The sequence below is a fragment of the Homalodisca vitripennis genome, unplaced genomic scaffold (genome assembly GCF_021130785.1).
Source record: "Homalodisca vitripennis isolate AUS2020 unplaced genomic scaffold, UT_GWSS_2.1 ScUCBcl_3051;HRSCAF=8314, whole genome shotgun sequence".
NCBI lineage: Eukaryota > Metazoa > Arthropoda > Insecta > Hemiptera > Cicadellidae > Homalodisca > Homalodisca vitripennis.
Window position 1 is genome coordinate 50479 of NW_025779170.1, and position 21600 is coordinate 72078.

The 21600-nt window shown below is 33.0% G+C and overlaps 1 protein-coding gene across 1 annotated transcript in view; it reads right to left on the reverse strand.

The window, feature by feature from the left end:
- Positions 1 to 16812, reverse strand: part of LOC124372386 — a 60202-nt gene extending 43390 nt beyond the window's left edge. Inside the window, exons 1-3 of the mRNA XM_046830774.1 lie at positions 16684 to 16812; positions 15037 to 16513; positions 10825 to 10907 (exon numbers count right to left, since the gene is read on the reverse strand). Coding sequence (XP_046686730.1) covers positions 10825 to 10907; positions 15037 to 16513; positions 16684 to 16812 — 1689 coding nt within the window. The remainder of the gene's footprint in view (positions 1 to 10824; positions 10908 to 15036; positions 16514 to 16683) is intronic.
- Between the last annotated feature and the right edge of the window lie 4788 nt (positions 16813 to 21600).

Sequence of the window (21600 nt, forward strand, 5' to 3'; positions counted from 1 at the left end):
ATTTATAACTTAATCTGTTACATATGCTAATATAGCACTTGAATATACAAGCCTCATTTACCACCACAATACTCAGGACTGATACTTCGGGTCCGTGTGTATTACAAACAGGAAGATGCTGAAATAACAGCCCCTGGCCCCTGGTTATTCTGTTTGTTATTAAATATGTTGATAAGTATATTGGAATAGTTATTTTAGTATCTTAAATATACTTAAGCATTAATATGTAAATATAATTTCTCTATTGTGATAATACAAATAAATATGTATCTATTTTATACTATTTTCTTTTACATGTATTTTATACTGTTTTTTTTTATCTATTTTACACTATTGTATACTATTTCTTAACTGTTGCAGGTAACATAGGAATGGCTTTCCCGATTCTCTCCAAGCTTCTGTTCCACTCCCCTCCCCTCCATTAACCTGAAGTAACCCGAACTTATTATTTTATTATTTTTGTATGACCTAAATGTTAGACTATCTTATACACATTTTGCTTTAAATTTCTAATTTTATACTACATAAATGTTTTAAATAGTCTTTTACATCGAAATGAAACGTCCTGTACCATTTTGTAAAAGAGGCTTCCACATTTTTCTCCTTCACCCATCCTAAAAATTAAAATGATAAACAAAAAATGGTAGTTAGGCTAAAACTTGTTATATGTATAGAGACGAATCAACTAATTATTTAGAATGAATGCGACGCAGTCGTTTATTTGACAGTTATTCACGATGGCCATGTGCAGTATTCACGCCAGTTTATAAATAGGATATTTTAAGATTTTCACATGCGTTTAGGAAGACCTTAGAGACAAGAATTAATAGATCCAGCTATTACAGGTGTTAGCTATGGGTATAAAAGTCACGTGGTTATGAAGGGTCAATAAGATGTGATGAACAAATTCGATTTATTTCATGCTTAAAGATTGAATTTTCCTAACCAGTATCATATAAGACAAATTAATATGTATGAACATATAATACTAAAAGAAAAATTTTATACGAGTACAATTGAATAGATAAAACTAATAAAAATGAAAAACGTTATCGTGCAAGTGCATTGCCACGACAAGTAAAATTTCTTAATTTGATGTAATGATCATAAATATTGACTGTCCCATTTTATCAAAGTTTGTATAAAATAAAATGGCTTATTTGTGTTATATATCAATAGAGCGAGTTGTGTTTACTTTTAAGTGTGAGCAAAGATGACATGTTAGTCACAAACAAACAATATGGAGAGGATTGGTGGATGAATCAGCCTAAGATAAGTTTTACATAATGAATAACCTGTTGTTTCACCTGCGCAAAATAACCCTCACTTTTGCAGCTGGGTTAAATGATTGTTGACACTAATAAATATGTAAATACATAATAATGCTTACAGACACCTGAAATGCTCACTTTCCTGTTATTGAGATAAAACTCGAATGTGTTTGCTCACAAAAACTCGAGGGGATTTCTAAAGGTGTATTTTGTATCTTCCCGCAGGAGATTTTCTTCAAAGCTCTCTGTCTGTCTCTAAATGTAACTGTAATTGCACTCTATTGTGTATCTATAGATTGTGTGTTAAAACGCTTGTACGAATCTACAAGTAATGAAAGTGTCATTATGACAAGACTTGTGTGTGAGAAACAATAAAAATGTACTTAGATAAAGCCTACATCATAAAGCTATTATACTATCCTTTAATTAACAATGTACTTTGAAATACATTTTTTGATTTATTTCTTGGATTCAGTCAGATTTACGCTATACAGTAAAACCACAATTTAAACATAAAACAATAGTTATTTTCTTCGATTTAAGTAAGCGGCTCTTCTCTTCTTTGACAGTGGGCCTAAGCAAAGAGAATGCGTAGGTAAGGAAATATCTCTACTGAGTGGATATATCTCAAGGGAATAATAGAAACATCTGTAGAAAGAAACAAGACGGAAATACATAAACCTATTTTTTACTGCCTGTACTGATTGGGGATCGGCTTACTATCCATCAGGACAGTTTTGCTGGTAAAAGTATGCAGTACTTATAGCACCTTTAATCCTTCCAATTTACACAATAGGTCCAACATCCTAGGCGCTTAGTAAGATATAGTTCTCGTTAAACTAAGAAAGACGAATATGAAATAAATGTGTTTGCATCACCTATTTATTAATCAAGGAAGTACATGCAGCATGTCTACCGGTCAGTCTGCCACAGTTTGAAAAGCATCGGACAGTTGGTGCCACTGTAAAAGCATGCAGCATTTTGACCATCAGAGTATCATTGTTACACCAGCATCGGACAGCCAGAGCCTTCGTGAGCCATGCAACATACTTATCGATTAGTGACCCGAAATTAAAACAGTAGATTAGTCAAAGTCACTGTAAAGCATATTAACTTATATAAGAGTGCCTCAGTATAACCAGCATACAAAATTCGTAGCCACCGTACAGGGCGTACATCTTATCAATCTGCCAGTATTTCACAGTTCAAACAGGTCAACAAACATAGAGTAGACTGGGCCACATTGAGGCATACAACATATTAATCTGCCAGAATACCACAGCTCAACCATCATACGGTAAGCTAGGCCACATTGAGGCATACAACATTGTAATCTAACAGTGTACCACTGTTCAACAAGCATCGGACAGGCTGGTTCACCTATATGCATACAACGTATTAATATATTATTGTACCACGGTTCATCCAGCAACGAATAGGCTGGGTCATATTGAGGCATACAACATATTAATATATCAGTATACCACGGTTCAACCAGCATCGGACAGCATCGGCTACTGTGAGGCATACAGCATATTATACTATCGGTGAGTCAAATTTCAATGATTATAAGGGGACGGGCGACGAGCTTAACATGTTCCAATTAATGAACATAAGCAATCTATTATTCACCAGAGTTCACAGTATTTCACTCTTTGCAAGTTTCGTTATGCTAAATTATGTTTATTAAAACTCGTATCACCAACGATAATAAACCTCAATTCTAGTTTGTTTCACTTAGCTGGTGGTAGACATTGTATTAAACCCTTGACATGTCTTTTATAGTAATTAATATTAATAGTGTCATTTGGTTTATATTTCTAACCTCACCCTGCGTCATATTAGTTAAAAGCTACGCTGTTACATGAAAGTCAATACACAATTCTACAGCTTTGTGTTATGACGTTTTAGTAATTATTTCTATTAAATTAACCCTCCAATCTGACTCTAGTACTCTATTTTCTTAGTGCGCTTTAAGAAATTGCAGGAATGGCTATGTGTAAGTAAATAATGTATTAGTGTATATTAGTGTCACAAAAGAAATGGTGTAAAATAAAACTATTGCTTTTGTCTATTTCAATATTTTAATGTATGTTTATTTACTATTGACATATTTTATAAAAGTGTGTATAAATACATGTGTTATATTGCATTATACTATAATATGTTAAATGGAATGTTATAGACAATACTGTGTGTATCCCAAACAAACATACAAACCTTTTAACTCCTCTGCCAAAGTTATTACAGCAAACGAGATTTTAAAATTAATTTTCATACTGTTATAATGAAACGGAATTATTAATAAACGTTAATAAATGGCGAGAGTGATAGAACTAAGACAAAAGGAATGGCAGGCCTTGGTATCCACAATTAACGTTTCTGCATACTTGGAACTAATCAGCCATGTGGAGCTAAGAGTGAGATTCAAACTCTGGAGAGGTTTTAATTAATTTGTCTTAATTAACAGTAAATTGTGGGTTTAACATGTACCCTCATGGACACTTATCTTCCTTACACACATCATCATGGTGTATTTATCGTACTTTCATTGTTTTACTGTGTGACACGATTTATTAGTTAATAATTTTTATTACGAAACTTGTTCGAGAATTATAATTTTGAATTTAATACGGTTTCATTCATTATTTACAGTAGATTGAGAACTATATCCAGATATTTCAATGACATCGAGATGCAACCTAACCAACATGAAAATGTATTAAGAATTTCTTGAAAGAGAGATGTAGTATATCCTAAACAAAATGTAAATTATATTGATTCCATATCATGTTTCCTACCTATTTGAAATTCTCTACAAATAGTGCTTCACAGCTATGACTAACTTTATTTCTGACTCCCAGGACATCGTGGTAAGATTGCCCCTAGTTTGTGGTCCTACCCGTTTTCCGTGGACAAATAGTCGCAAAAACTGATTAGCTACGAGGTAATATACTTTAAGTCTTACTGACCAAATGCAATTCAAATATTCCCTACAGAATACTAATATTGGTTGTATATTACACTGTTTTAAAACAACTTTATCCTAATTTATACATCGATAAAAAGAGGAATATGTGTATCTTCTTAGACAGCTAACAAGAGAAAAAACGAGGACAAATCATCGTAACCATGATTCCTTACTTATAATGCTCTAGAATCGTTCCTAATTGTACATAAACATTTATATGTAAAATTACTATTTCAAAAAATAATTGACTCGTTCTATTCGTTTAGTTTTCATTTCAAGAAGAAGAAATCAAGAAATGTATTCCCAATAAACAAATACAATCTTGGGTCCCAACAAATTACAGATAATTTATCGTTGGGTTCCCATCTTTACTATACACAACATCCTAATATAAACGTGTTCTAATAACAAACAGAAAAACGTTGAAGCGCGCTTTAGGCGTCGGTGCTTTCAGCCACCGATCAGTATAATATCAGTGATCAACATATTCCATATTCACGACCATCTAAAACTAATTCCATTGAAATGTATATTAATATGTCAATAATAGTTCAATATAATATATCAATAAATTTACCTGCAACACACACACTTTATTCTGTAAGAATATAAATCCAATCTCAATGTATAAGATAGAACGCTATTCACAGGTACAATTATATGAAAGGTTATACAATATAATCTATTTTCCTAAGCCTAAACGTTCACTAGTCTATTCATCACTTTCCATTTCAAGTAGCCAATCAAGTATGTTAGGCTTAGCAATGTAAAAAATTTTTAACTTTTAGCAGTTGTATAGGGATTTGATTAAACATTTTTGGAATAATGTAACTCAGCGAATTTCCCCCGTATGTATTACAAAATCTCGGCAGTTTATATTTATCTAATTTTCTAAATGTATAGCAAGTTTTTGTGTTTTTCTGTTTTAAACGAATCAGATAAGTAGTATTTTTGAATGATTTTTAATTTTAAAAGTTGTTTGGAATTCAAGGTATTGTATCTGTATAAAAAAGGCTATCAGGAATTTGGAAATTGCGCTGCAATTGTGGCACGCCCACCATTTGATATATTGTTCTTCTTTTCAAGATATCCACCCGGTTTATGATCGACTTAGAGACTGTACCCCATACCTCGACCCCATACCGCATCAAGGATTCAAACAGTCGACTTATAAATTGGCTTGATTGCTGAATCGGGAAGGGTATTTCTTAAGTAATAGAGTTTCGCAGATACTACTTTTAATCTTTTTACCAATTTGTTTATACTTAATTCCCATTTCAATTTGTGGTCTATAGTGATGCCCAAATAATTTGTTTCCGTAGCCACTTTTAAACTTTTTTCATTATGGTTATATAAACAAACACAGTCATGGCTTTTAACTATTGGAGGTCGATCAGGAATATTATGAGAGGAATGAAAGTTTATTACGAGGGTTTTTTTTATAATTTATAATTAGTTTTCTGTCGTGTGCCCATCTAAGCATTACATTATAATCAGAAGAAATGAGGGATTCTGCCAGATAGAAGTCCTTGTGAGCCACCACGAGTGCTGTGTCATCAGCGTACATAAACAAATGTCCATGAAAATTTTGTTTTGAAAGACTATTAACATATATTATATATATATATATATATATATATATATATATATATATATATATATTAAACATAATTGGGGCCATAACACTACCTTGTGTGACTCCTTGGTTAGCTACTCTGTATGAACTATGTTCATTGGAAATTGTAACAGAAAATGGTCTATTTTCCAGGTAACTTGCGAACCACTTTAAGACGTAGCATTCAATTCCGATATGTTTTAATTCATCCAGAAGTATGGCATGGTCAAGTGTATCGAATCCTTTTGAGTAATCGACAAAAATGGCTAAAACCTGCTTTCTGGAATTTAAATTATAATTTATAAAAGTTGTTAAATCCAGCAGCAAAGTCTCTGTTCCTTTATTTTTTCTGAAACCATGCTGGTTTTCACACATTATTTTATTTTCTTCCAAATATTTATTTAAATAGTGTGCAACATATTTCTCGAATATTTTATCCATGACCGATAAAATAGCTACAGGCCGGTAATTTGAGGTTAAGTTTCTGGATCCTGACTTAAAAATTGGTCTTATAATAGCAACTTTAAGATTGTCTGGGAAGATTCCTGATTTAAGTGATAATCTTATAAGGCTGCATATTACATCACAAATCCTTTCCTGCGCTATTTGAATGTCCTTTACTCTTATTCCATCAATTCCTGGGGATTTTTTATTGCTTAGTGACTGGATAATTTTACGTATAAATAAATTATTTGGCTTAGGTATGTACAAGTTTTGAGTAGGTCTAAAAGAGCTAGTAGAATGTGTTAGCTTTGCTGGGCAAACATGATTGAGATCCTTAAAACTTTTTTCAAAATAATTTGCAAATCCGTTTTGTATGGTATCCTGAGTGCCAACGTTCAAAAAAGCTCGTGATACGTTATCGTCTAGGTTTTCACGGGTTTTATTTCCAAGCATAGTATTTATACAATTCTATTGCTTTTTCATATCATTTCGGACGTTATAAAATTCGCTAAAAACGCAATCTCTTTTTGTTGTAAAAATTAATCTATTTATTTTATTTCGAAATTTTACGTATTCACAACGATATTTTAAATTGCTTGGAGAATGCTTCCATTTTTTAAACATCCTATCTCGTTCCTTTATTTTCTTAAAAAGGAAGTCAGTCATCCAAGGTTTTTTTAACTCTGAAGCGAGATGTTTCTGAAGACTTTGTTATTATTACTATTTTTTTACTCCTGTCATAAACATTAAATAAAATGTTTAACACCTTTTCGTAATATGAATTTGGGTTATTATCTGTATGTACACTTGGCCAGGTTACCTGAGTCAAAAGCATATAAACAGAAATATTACTTAGAGTAGTTTGCTTCGAACCACCATGACCTCCAGAACCGTGGTCGTTAATCATAGCGCATGCTATAAGATAGTGGTCAGCTGGTTTGTAGGTAATAACTGCTGGAAATATCCTCCAAGGATCGGATCTAATGTAAATATGGTCGATGCACGATGTAACTAAAACGTTATTTCGAATTTCTTCTCTTGTGTTAATATCGAGTCCATACGAGGTTAAAATCTATTCATATTGAACTATACGAGATGATGCAGCATGATTTAAATTAAGATTAATGTCACCGACTAATGCAAGTCTCTCCTTCATAGGAAGCAATGTAATAGTACATTGACTCAACAACATACCTAGCTCATCCAAAAACGACCTTTCATTGGTGATTGATGGTCTGTAAATGTGTAAAATCTGTATGCATTTGTTTTTAAAATGTTTACATTAAACGCCATGAACTCACATTCGGTTATTCTGACATCAGACAAAATCGGAGAAACAGAAAATTTTTTATGAATATACACCCCCAGGTGTAAATTACTATTTCAAAAAATAATTGACTCACTCTATTCGTTTTAATTTCATTTAAATTATAATAAACTGTTACATAAAACTGTTGCACAATATTGTTACATGTAGAATATACTGTAAATTTGGTATAACCATACCGTATGTAAGTTCAAATTAACAATAATAAGTATATAGTGAAATGTTTACATATATAAAAAATCCATTTGCTAAGTATTTTCCCTAGGTTTTCTGCTTGTAGATTGTAAACCAGAATTGTATATTAGACCGTGTACAAGTCAAAGACTACATGTTTCATGTGCATATGTCACAATGTAAATGTCATATGATTTGTTCATGTATTTAGTTTTCCTCTACATCTCTGATATTCAACATTTATGGATGATAGATTGCACTGTAATGCCATCCATAGATACGTATCCTAGCAGACATGGTACGTACTGCCATACAACACATCAATCAATAACGTAATATTAGAGTAAAGGCAAACGAACAATTGATTTAAATTTTTGGATTCCAACCTAGCTTCGTAGATTAATAAAGAGGAGAGTACGCTGAATTTTATATTTGATATTTAACTGCACTTTTTCAACATAAAGTTATTTATTTAACTTAAAAGAATTTGAATTATTATAGAGTATTGATCAATTGGCTGTGAACGATTGTATTACATTATATTTCCTTATGTATAACTCACAATTATAACACACGTTCACAATATATAAAGATTTATTGCAACACGTAGGTATAGTTCCATCGATAACCGACTTACCATTATTTTTTAGTTAAATTTAACCAATAATCATTTAAAAAGCAACCAACGTGATATAAGTTTTAAAAGGATGGCGTATTGTGTTTTTTCTACCTTTCACCATTACACACTTAATGTGATGTAAATGTATTACATAAAACAGAATAAACTGTTCATTCACCCATTGCGTGATTATACTTAGAAACTCTAATATGATGTTTACATGTATTTATTGTTAAATCTGACATCGCCGATATGCAAGTATCTCTATTGATAAATAAATATAATCGGGTGGAAGTAACCAATCATTCTTCAAAAACATGAGTAAATGATAGGCATAAAATTCAGAAAAATAAAAAAGTTATTCAATGCATTTTTAATATAATTTAGTGTGATGGAATTTTATTTTTTGGGCTTGTGTTATTCTGTAAGAAATGTATAACATTTATTTACCAGAAGATAAAAAAGAAAACATTCTCTTTTAAAAGTATTGCAAGAGGTGTAAAGCAGTGATAATTTAATAAGAATCTCAAGATCAAAGAACAATTATTTATTTATTTAAAATATTAAGGGTTTTGCACAATACCTCAAAAGATCAAATATGAATGATCTGTCTCTATATATTATTTATTTATTTAAAATATTAAGGGTTTGCACAATACTTCAAAAGTTCAAATATGAATATCAAGTGTATCTGAATGTCGAAATGATGCAAGGAGGTTTTTTTGAACGTCTTCTTCGCCGAAATTTTATGGATCCCTTCAGACACACGTAGAATCCAGATTCCAGGGGTCAATCTGTATCAGTGCCAGATTTCAGCCACTGCACTAAGTGAAAGGTAAATTGGAGCTTAACTTAACACTCGCAACACCACATTGTTTGTTGATACCTAACTCATATTGTTTAAAGAGACAAAACGCTATATGTTTTAAAATGGCCGCCATTTTGTTTAGGCAACTCAGATTTCCGTTTGCTTGGTGTTGACGGGGATGTCTCATTAAGACGTCGAATTTGAAGCCGATGTTCTTCCCATTTGAACATTTTGTCTTCCCAGTTGACTCTCACACCCCACCCACATTTATGGTGAAAAGTTTAATTTTAACAATACAAAAACAACTTAATTTTATACTATAGCAGCCCCACAATGGGCGTTTAAAAATATTCAGCCGTTCAAAAAGGAAGAGGGAAGAGACTTTATTTCTACCCTATGTACAAACCCTTAAAATCAATAATATACAGGTTAAATATCAAACGAAAGGAAAAAATATTAAAAGAAAAATGTCACAACTTTAAAGATCTCCCTTTGACGTTCCATGGAATATAAAAGCTTACTATTGCCACTATTTGAAATAGAGTTCCAAATGTTTTAATCAAGTGGCAGTTAAATCAGCTGATTCGTTGATATTGTTGTGCAATAAACAAAATAAATAATTGAGTCTCATTAGAATCACAATAGGGATGCTCGTGTATAGTTACAGAGTGTGGAGTGGATTATTGAAACATTCATACTTTACTATTTTAATTAATTTTAATTGATTTTAAATATTTGTTGATTATACATAAACCTAGTTTTATAATTATTTATACTACACTTTTTTACACTGTGTCGAGCTTAACTACTACTTTCATATAACATTCATTGCAATTAGCATCTTATTATAATGACTCTGTTAATTGAGCAGATCAAAAAGGGTAAACCTTGCCTTATTATAAAGACATACAAATATAGGGAAACACAGCTTAAAGAATGGAGAGGTGATTTTGGAATGTCTCGAAAAAGAACGTACTGAATCTATTAGAACAAAAGCAGCTCGAACTAAGATGGTTAGTTTCGTCAACAACTACAGTTTTATTATTTATATTACACTGTTTTGTAACCTGTTTGTATATTGTATTCAGTTTAATGAAGAAGTGTAAAATTTATTCCTGGGATTAAGAGTAATAATTATATCACAAATCTGTCTCACTTAATATTGTATTTTTCTTTTTAATCACTAAAAAGTTCTGAAAAATCTAATCTTGCTAAAATTAAATGTCGGATAAATTAGCAACTGGTACTTTAATATGGATATTTGTTAACTAATTGATTTTAATTATTTGTTGAGTAAACAACAACCTAGTTTTATTATTTATATTACACTTTTATATCACGTTTTGTGTACTGTATTGGGCTTAAATACTATTTTCATATGTAATACATTGTAATTAGCATCTTAATATAATAACCCTGTTAATTGGGTAGATCAAAAAGAGTAAACCCTGCCTTATTTTAGGAAATTACAAATATAGGGAATCACACGGCTTAACGATGTCTGGTAAAACGATGTACTGCATCTGTCAGAACAAACGCCTCTCGGACTAAGATGTTAGTTACGTCAACGACCACGAGGGAAGCCACCGGGCTACCATTCGCACTTTCTCATTGCCTACGTCACCATCCGGTTCACGGGCAGCCTCTTCTACCTTCCAGGACTTGCCACACTCTACACCTATGTGTCAAATCGTGGTTAAGAGGGACTTGAGAAATGCATTTAAATTCACAGATGATATTTTTTTCTCAGCAGTACGGATGCACTGGTCGATAGGATCTATAAATTGATATAATAAAATGGGGGTTGGTAGACAAAACCCAAACTCAAACCCTTGATGCTGCCAATGCTAAAATTGTGAAACTGAAACATATTATTAGCAAATCCGAGATTCTATCCAGGAAATGGTGGATTGTGAGATCCAGACTTAGTCGACTGTATGCTGCTCCAGTAGTGCCTCTTAAATTACAATTCGAATCATCTGGCTGGGATGTCGTGACAGCTGTCGAGATGTTTTCCCTGCAGAGAGCCTTGCTGATTTTACTTTCTATTTTCATATATTCAGACTGTTAAATAATCTTTCCAATTCATATTCACATATTTGAAACTAGGCACAAAAGTAATATTTTCATACCTGTGTTCTGGACTAACATATTTAAAAATAAATTCAATACCAACGACCCAAAACTGTTCAACAGCCTTCCTGAAAGAATAAGAGATTGCGAAAATGCAACTTCATTAAAAAAGTCTTAAAGGTTTTTGTGCCGTAAAGGCTATTAATCAATCTCTTAATTTAGGACTTTTGTCCTACCTTAGTTTTCTTATTTTGGCCCTTAGCTCTTTCATACTATAATAGTCTCTTTTAAATTCTAACGTTATGATGAATTAATCTTTGCACATCTTTGTTAATGTACAACTATTTTCTATACAATGTTTTGTCCATGAAAAATCAATTATTTGACTTTAATCTTCTCACAACATTTGTACAATATTAACAATAGCAAATTACATTTTTAGTTAGGTAACTAACTGTTCATTAACATTGCCATCGTCAAAATTAAGGAAATTTTGTAAAATACGAGTACGTTCATGTGACATTAGGAAGGAAATTTTACAAATAAGGTATTTTTAAGTTTTATTACTGTAAAACGTACACCATACGGGTTATCCTTTAATCACTAAAACTGTTTTATGTTTGTTTAGCTCTACCATTTTTGAAGTGATAAATATTGTTTCAAAAATTCCATGAATAATGTGTCTTTTTACAAGATTTTTCAGCCTATACACCATGTTGCACAAAAATACGTTAGAAATTTTATGTACATAATATACAGCAATAATACTGAATACGTTTTATTTCAACATAGTAAAAACAATTTTTTAAGTTCTAACTCAAGAACTGTTTCCAATAGATATATTATTCAAACATAAATACGATCCTCTTTTAAAGACGTTCCAAATTATGTAAAGCATCATTTACCCTTCTATTTATATTTTTTTATGTAACCTCAGTTTAATATTTTAAAAATATTAATGATTTTAGCATGGAAATGTCTTAGTAATATGATCATGTGACACATCAAATTAAAGATAATTTAATGCAGATAAATAATTATTTGGGTTCTCTATTTAGAAATTTGTTGAAAATAGCGGGTTTTATTTAAACTCCAATTTTGTTGCGCAATTTAGAGACGGGTTTTAAAAACGTTTTGAAAACAAACATCACGAAACATTCTCTTGACATTATAAACACGGATCACGGTATTTCAAATCGCCAACAATTTGTTAATATATATTACTAATATACTAATATATATTGGCCAGGGTTGTCTGTGGCCAAACCTTTGTCACATAATTGAATTAATAATGTTTCAATTCGGCGTGATCCAGAAAAACTTAGAAGACGTATAAGCTTACAACTAATTTACATAAGCTTACATTGATGGAGCCGACTCATTAATCTTCGTACAGTTTCCTCTGTAAGCAGCTGTAAAAGTGCTGCTGTTCTCGATGCTTCTTTCACAAATTATTTAAAACCTTCTTTACATTCCACCCAATCGTAGCAGTGCAATGAATTTCGACTTATAATTACCATCCAATAACAACAGATTCTGTTATATTATTATTGCTACATTGAATTACCATGTTATATTATTACGCGTCTTATTCCATTGCCTGGGTAAAATCTTGTAATTCTTGTTGTTGTTGTTTTTTTTATTTTTTTATGTTATTTAATTTATTATATTCATATATAAACTGAGTATTGATGGTGTAAAATACTCAAACGTGAGTTGAAATACTGACTTAAATTCTACTTCATATTCCTGGTGCTGATTGACATGTTTATACAAACAGTGAACCTTAAACACAAGATTTTGGCTATCTCCAGAATTTACACACAGTTATGAAACATTATTATATACAATCTAGTATTTAAATGTGTGTTATGAATAAATATGTTCTTTATGATGTCGGTTTTGATCTGCGTTATCAACATGATGAGTGCTATTGCAATTATTATCAGTCTGATATGTAAACTGATAAAAACGCTAAGCAATTCTTTGGTCAAATTCTGCAAATAAATTTCTTACATAGGTTTTAGTTTTATTAGCGGTTTGAGTAAAAAACGTGAAAATTTCAGTGTAGGAAAGCCATTGTTTGTTTACATTGCCGAGCGAAGGTTCAGATTTCAACCTTTTATAACGTTGATTAACATGAATTTAGTTTTTATCTTAAAGGATATTTTCCTGTTCATAGCCGCTGTACGATAGAATGTAAAAACCCCGCACTGAATGCTAGGAGTATTTGTGATGGGTACTGTTCATTCAGCGTGATCTGATCACGGGAAAATAACGATTGCAAATCCTCTCAGTGGAGGTTTCAGGGGCGTCACTCGCGCACTGCTATAGCAGATAAGAGAATAATATCCCTGGAGATAATATCTAAGATCAAGCTTAGATCCCGTAAGTGCCTCATTCCTCTTCAGGATAAACAATATATGGTTGAAATGAACAAAAAAGGAAAGTATTTGCTTCACATTCCCCAGACGCCTTAGTATTTACTCCAGATTCGTGTGTATAAAAGTTAACAACAACTGCTCTTCTTTAATAATTAATTTGTACTTTTGGAGCATTGCGTAGATCAGACTCTGTTTAAAACACTGTTTGGAGACTCAGAGTATGGCATTTCACCATGATTTATTACTCCCTTTAAACAGGGGTGCAAGAAAGACTAAAAATAATTTAATTAACTGCGTAATTAGGAAAGAGTTACTGTGGAACTAGTTTTCTGTAAAGCTACAAAATAGTTTGCCTGCGTGTTGATTTGGAAATAATTCCAAGACCAATTTGGGTTATGCAGTTTTTAATAACATTAGTTAACACTAGTATGGTAATTTTGAAAATCCAGCTTTCCAAAGAAGAATTTGCGGAGATAGAACACTATGAAAATACCATTACAATACTCCTAGGTGGTGAAAAGCGTCAAGAGATGATGCAAATTATGTTTTTAATTGTACCTAATTTTTCGTTTGTAATACAAATTTGTCTTGTAATCTAGTGAATAGTAGTAGTTTTAGTGTAGTTTTTATAAATTTTTCATTATTTGTTTTAGTTTTGTCTTCATGTTGTTAACATTTTGAAAAGTTGTGTAGTTGAATGTAACTTTCCGGTTGCACTTGACTATTTTTTAAGATATCATTTCCAAAAACTTCTTGTGTGGAAGCTATTAAATGTAAACTAAAGTTAAACAAAAGTTACATCTAACATTTTCCTGGTTTCATCTTACAGTGTACATAATATGGAATAAAATTTCTCGTAATTGGGGGTAGGGGAGACCGGGGGCAGGTTTTCGCATTTATATGTCTTAATTTTTTTGTATTTTTTTCCTTAAAACCTACAACAAACCAAGACATACCATTACACTCAGTGGTATTTCAGCTACAATTAGAGAGTATTTTCTTTGATGAAATATGAACTATTTTTAATAAAAACACCAAAAAGTAAAAGTAAGTCATGTGCGAAAACGTGCCCCGTACCCGGGGCATGTTTTCGCACAGCATTTTATTACCCTGGGGCAAGTTTTCGCATGCATTAAAATACATCTGTAAGGAAAATAACACACATTTTTTTAACACACTCGTATAATTAATGAAAATGACATTGTTTTTGTTTTCATAACAACTAATCTTAGCAAAATTCGGCATCATCGTCACTGTCGCAGTTGAGGCAAACAAAATACGCAGAATCGCCTTTAATGCAATCTTCGTGTGCCCATCGTTTGCAGCGGGTGCACTGTATCCACTGCTCACTTGATTTCGAATTGCTGTATTTTTCCAAGCAATAGATGCAGACGGAGTCAGTCTCTTCTTCATCATCTGACAAATTCTGACGTGAGGTTGATTTCTTCTTGGTGGAAGGTCTACTTGCTTTTTCAGCATTAGCTGATTTATTTTTGAAAAGGCCCTTCTTGACAGACTTTAAATTTGTAGTTCCTTTGCTTTGTTGTGTTTTTTCTAGTTTGATACATTTTTGCTTGGCCATTTCTTGTTCAAGTCGCAGCTGTTCTTTAACTGGGGTGTCGGTTAAAATACTCGACTTCCTTTTCTTCCGTCCCTTTGTGGTTTCTTTTCGTGGCCCTGCTTTTTCGAGGGGCCTCACATCCTCTGGTGAAGGGCAAGAAGCTACTTGTGATAGACAGCTTGGTGCTGGAGGATTCTCAGACGATTGGTCCAAATTTGGTTCTGAGGAGGGATTGTTTCCAGCTGGAGCAGGCCTGTCAGTAAAGTAGCTCGGCATGAAATCAGAATCCGTGAAGATCAATGGATTCAAAGGAAAAATACCTGACACTCTGAATCCAGCCATAATGTTAGTTGGTGTTAACGCCAGAGGTGCTGCCGATTTCAAAATGGATGGTATATCATATATCCCCATAGGTCTTTTGTTTGTACAAATCCAAGCATCACACGCAGTGTTGATGTATTTTTTAAGAGGTCCATACACAGAACGGTCCAAAGGTTGAAGCTTGTGGCTGCAGTGAGGGGGGAATGAGAGTAAGGTCACACCGTTGTCTTTAAATAAATCTAAGACGTCGGCTGATAAGTGCGATTCATGATTGTCTAGCAATAGAATGCAAGGTTTTTCCTTGGAGCATCTGGCCTGAGAGACAAAATGTTTGGCAAATTTCAGGAAATTGGCTTCCTTCATCCATCCAGAAGGATTTGAATCGCCTTCGCAACCAGGAGGCCCGTCACGGATGAAGTGATCATGGTATCTTACTCTAGGAAATACGAAGAACGGGGGAATACTATTGCCTGCTGCATTCACTGCAAACGCAATTGTGACGAGATTTCCTCGTTCAGCGGAAGTTAGTTTCCCTATTTGCCTAAATCCACGCCGCGCTACAATTCTATCTAGTCGTTGAACGGTTGTGACGCCAGTCTCGTCAACGTTCCATATATCATTAGGCCCATACTGAAATCGTTGGAGGACAGTGGTTAGGTTCCTGAAAAACAGGTCAACGTTCGTCCGGTTGAAACTTGTTGCCCGGGACATACTAGTTGCTTGAGGAGTTCTGATGGAAAGTGTTTTATTTCTCTTCATGAATGAGGTGAACCAGTCAGGGCCGGCCATTTCATTTTCTGACCAGCTTGGGGGTATTTTGCAATTACATGCTACAGCGTAAGTGTACGCAAATCGTCTAACTTCCTTAGGCGTTAATCCAAAGTATATATCAGATGCCTTGAGCAAATACTCAGCCAGCATTTGTTCTTGGAATGGCTCAAACACCTGGACAGACAAAAACCAACGCAACAATTAGTTTATTTCTCTTCTATAATGCGAGAAATAAACTTGCCCCAGTGAAATCCCTAAGTTCTTAACCTAGTAAAAAAATTTAATAGGCTCTATGATAAAGATATAGCGTGTTTAAATATAGGCTACTGCATAAGGAATCTTACCTTCCAGTTCCGTGCGTAGCCAAACTGCGACCATGGTTGAGCTGACTGGCTTGTTGCAGCAGTACCTTCAGTAGAAGCACCAGGAATCGCCGGATCACGAAACAGATGGGCCAGGAATTGCCAAATCATGGGTAGAAGTGCCAGGAATCACTGGATCACGAGTAGATGGGCCAGGAATTGCCAAATCATGGGTTAGGTAGAAGTGCCAGGAATCGCCGGATCACGAGTAGATGTGTCAGGAATCACCAGATCATTGTTTACTGTAGTAGATATAATAGGATTTGGTTGAATAATCACCGCTTCATTTGAGGGATCAGTAGAACCTGGTGCAGCGGACAATTTCTTGCAATAGTTTGCTAGTGTTCTATCACACAATCCAAATTCTGCAGCTACGCTTCTCATACTTCTCCCTCCCCTCACTTCTTTTACCGCTCTCTCCATTGTCTCAATTTCATACTTCCCTCTTCCTGTCTTTCTCACGTAATTGCGAACCATGATGAAACTGAAATGAAGAATGGAAATCGTTAAATTAATTATATTTAGGCCTACCCTAAAAAAAACTGAGGAAATTTGATTAAATATGAAGAGAATTTTAAATTACTATTTATAACCCATTTACTGCCAAATTGTTAATATACAATGCATTTTCACTGTTTTAAATCTTCTTTCAATACATATTTATTGACTTTAAGTGAAAATCAATGAGTAAATTTAGCATGAATTATATTTGGAAAAGACGGGGCAGGTTTTCGATAGCGAAAACTTGCCCCGGCTAGTATTCGAAAACTTGCCCCGTCGCCATATTTTAGATTTAAACTAACCTAATTTGGTTAAAACAAGTGTTTCTTTATCCAATATCTATATCATAAGACACAGAAGAAAGCGCTTTATCGAAATATATCATTCACATTGTTTCAAATTAAAGAAAAACGTGTGATTTTTAACTTTTAAACATAACATAAAAACTTACTCACCTGTTCGAAGAACAACAAAAGTTGGCTTTGCTCAACAGTGCGTGCGTCCATCAACGTGAAACTAACAGAACTGCCACTAGGGGGCGTGGCCATCATACGACGCTGATTGGTGTTGCGCTCTAGCGGCTGGTTTTAGGAATTAAAGCCCATTCGAAAACGTGCCCCGTGCGAAAACCTGCCCCGGTCTCCCCTACTTTAAGGAAAATACCTGAGATACCTTTGATCTTAGAGTAATTGGTCTCTATGCTACAGGGGAAATGGTCCAATAAGACAAACAAGTGTAAAAATAATATTATTTATTAATTTGTAAAAATATAACAATTATAACAACATCTTAAAAAGTCTGAAACATATTAATGTGTCTAAACTATAAAAATCATTAAGCTTAATTAGACACAGAACATTAAGTTTAAACAGTAAAATGCTATTTCAATCTTGAGTACTCTAAAGTTCTTTGCACGATTGAATACTTCTTGATCCTCATCTTATGAAAAATGATTATTAGAATACAAATGCTGTAGAGATTATAATTCCTTTAGTTATGAACACCTACGTTTTTATTCTCTACTTCGTCATAAGAAAAGATTAATTAACCATTAATGTGATAGTACACATACATGGACCCATATAGTATACATCGTTACCAAAAAACGTGATGCCAATGCATAAAAGCTATAAACATGTAATTACTTCATTGTTTAATTTTTTATTAGTGAGCGACACATGAAGACTATTGAGAGCGTACGAGTATATAAACATTCCAAATTTGAGGGAAAATACATATTTATAATTAGGACATTATGGAAAACAATATAGTACAAAATAATAATAATTTAAAATCGTAACTTCAACAGATTATGAGTTTTTAAGTACATTTCCGATGTTATTCTATTACTATTTTATTAAGTTATAGCACTGATCACTGTTAATGTTGTTTAGCTGCTTAAACAGTGTATGACTCATTCGTAGGGGCTTCGTTACTTTAGTTATGATTATTTTTATTGCATATTAATCTGTGAGAAAAATTTATTTCAAATTCTATTTACTGTGTTGATCAACAATTTAAAACTCAATATTTTTTAAAGAAATTTTGTGGTTTCGTATCACATTTGTTTTAATAATGCCTCAAGCATTTTCTTACACCGAATACGCAGATATCGTTGATGTGTATGTCTTTTGTAATGGCAATGCTACTGCTCCAGTTGCAGAATATCAATGTTGGTTTTTTCACCGTATTAAATAATAATAATAAATAATAACGTATTAATGGATATTTATTAATCTTCGTGAGACTGATTGGTTTACTTTCCTACAGCAATAATTTATCTGATCAAGGGCTTCAGCAAGAAGATTATACTGAGAGTATTTTTCTAGCTGTTGAACTTAGTTCCACTAGAACTTAGCGTAGAATATTTGTGCAACTCAATATCGCAATAAATCGTACGTTGTGAACTTTATACTACACGGATTGTATCCTCTTCATGTACCAAAAGTGCAACACTTCAGCCAGGAGCCAATGCTGCGCGTCTGCAATTCTGTGAATGGATTATTAAATTGCAACGTCGTATTGTTTCAACTACATTGTTTACTGAAGTTACAGAATTTAAAAATTAACTCAGTTTCTAGATGGAATTAACAAAGTTATGACGAGTATTACTTTATGTTCAAATAGAGTGTTTAAGTGAACAAGAGCGTAATATGATCCTGATGATGCGAGACTATGGAGACCGGGTGAGATATTACGATAAAGTAAGGCATTTATTTAATGACACTTATCCTAATTGAAAACCCTGTATCTAAATCAGGAGTTCAAAAAACAATCCAACGATTCCAGGATACAGGCAGCGTTAAAAACTGCCCCAATCCTAGCCGACCAAAATCGGCTAAAACGAAGCATTCTCATTTGATGTTTTACAGTCTATTGTTGAAGATCCTAGTGTCTCAACAATAAATGTTTCTCAAATAGTAGGTATATCTCAAATGTCAGTTTGTAAAGTTTTACAGTGGTTATAAAGCATAAAGAATTCGTTTGGTCCATGAGCTAAATGAGAACGATTTTGATCGTCGAGTAGAATTTTGTAAAAAGATTATGTAAAATATTGATAATAATACAATAGGATTAAACAACATTGCTTTCTCAGATGAAGCAACATTCAAACTGTAAACTTTAACAAACAAAATGCTCGTAATTGAGCTGATGTTAACCCTCATTGGATGAGACAGCAACATACCCAGCTCCCTGAAAAATTAAACGTTTCGCCTGGCATTGTGAGGGATCATATGGACCTTTTTTTGATGGAAACACTAATGCCGAGGTATATCAGGAAATGTTACAAAATCAGGGTTATACTGCTATCCAAGTAACAACCAACAACCGTATTAAAGTTTGGCTCCAGTGGGGTTTAGCATCCCACACTATGGCCTGCATGTCCGCGATTATGTACACAATATTTTTCAAATCGCTGGATAAGCAGAAAAGGACGTATCGAGGCCACCAAAAAAAAACAACGTCTATAAAACGTAACCCTAGTGCATTATTGAGCATAGGGACAGAATATAAAAAAATCCCAAGTGAATCCATACAGCGTGCTATTTCAAGTTTCAAAATCAGGCTTAGAAATTGTCAAATGCGTTTGAACGTCAGATATATATATAAAACACAGGTTAGTAAGTCTCAGCAGGTTTTATCGCTAACCTAATTGTAATTACTAGTGCTACTGTAACTTTACATTTGTAAATTTTAAAATGTTCGCAAAAACCTTATTTTGGGGGAAATGGCGCTTTTTTGTTTTCTAGAGAGTTTTTCCTAATTTTAATTTCTCTATCTTTATCCATTGAACGTTGAGCAGGATCCATGCATGCTTTTACCTTTAGAATAGATAGTCGATGTCCAAAAATTGTTGATAATAATTGATTTTAATATGCACACTTGCGTTGTAGAATCTCTCTAGTTCACCTAAATTCTATTATTCGAACATCGCTATGAAACCTGACTTAAGGATTAAAAATTTGATTTTATCATGTGTCCGTATATTTTCAGAAAGGTTTCCAACGTAGGCTTTAAATTTGAGATGAACCTCATTCCTACTTACACAGGAATGCGTTCTATGATGGTGGATGTCCAACCATGGAATTTGGCTAAAACGTATTATTTATGTAACTTTCATTCGGAATGATTGCCTGTCTTTCTATCTGCCCCACAGAGCATCTCTAGAATAAAAATAGTTATAGATTAGATAATGTTGCACTCGTGGTATGGCGTACTCTTAACTTCTACTATAAAACAGTACGATTACATTCATTTAGTGTTTAATATCGTGGATAACTTTAACTTTGAGATAGCCTATTATATCGATTACACGATTGTGTGACAGAAAATGATAAGGCTAGTTATGTTTTGCCGAATTTTAGATAGCACTAATATGCTAAATATTTTGTCCAATATCCATTCCAATATCCTTAGAATAAATAATTACCTTACTTTGTTTAATATTTAAATGATCCGTATATTTATTAACATAGCTTATTCATATAATTTTCAGTACATTTCTGTAATACATTTATAATTAATATTTCGTTCCTCAAAAGCTAAACAACACGCAAAAAACTGGGTGGAACAAGATTTACACATTGGATAGTACATCTTCTCATAGCGTGTTGCACAATCAGAATAGATAGTATTAAGGATAGCTTATTGTTTGAACAGAAGAATATCAGCGGTTTGCTATTGTTTATGTACACACAATATTAGAAAATAATCCAAATAGTCATAAAATATTGTTTGTATGTGTGTGTTTTTTTTCTTTTTTGACAATTCAGCGTTGTATACGTTTACAATAATAGGCTATTTGTATCCACTTGAACTGCACAAATGATGAAACATTCAAGATTATTTATTAGTTGTTTTATAAAATTTTGAACTCTGCGTATTTTACCATTGAAA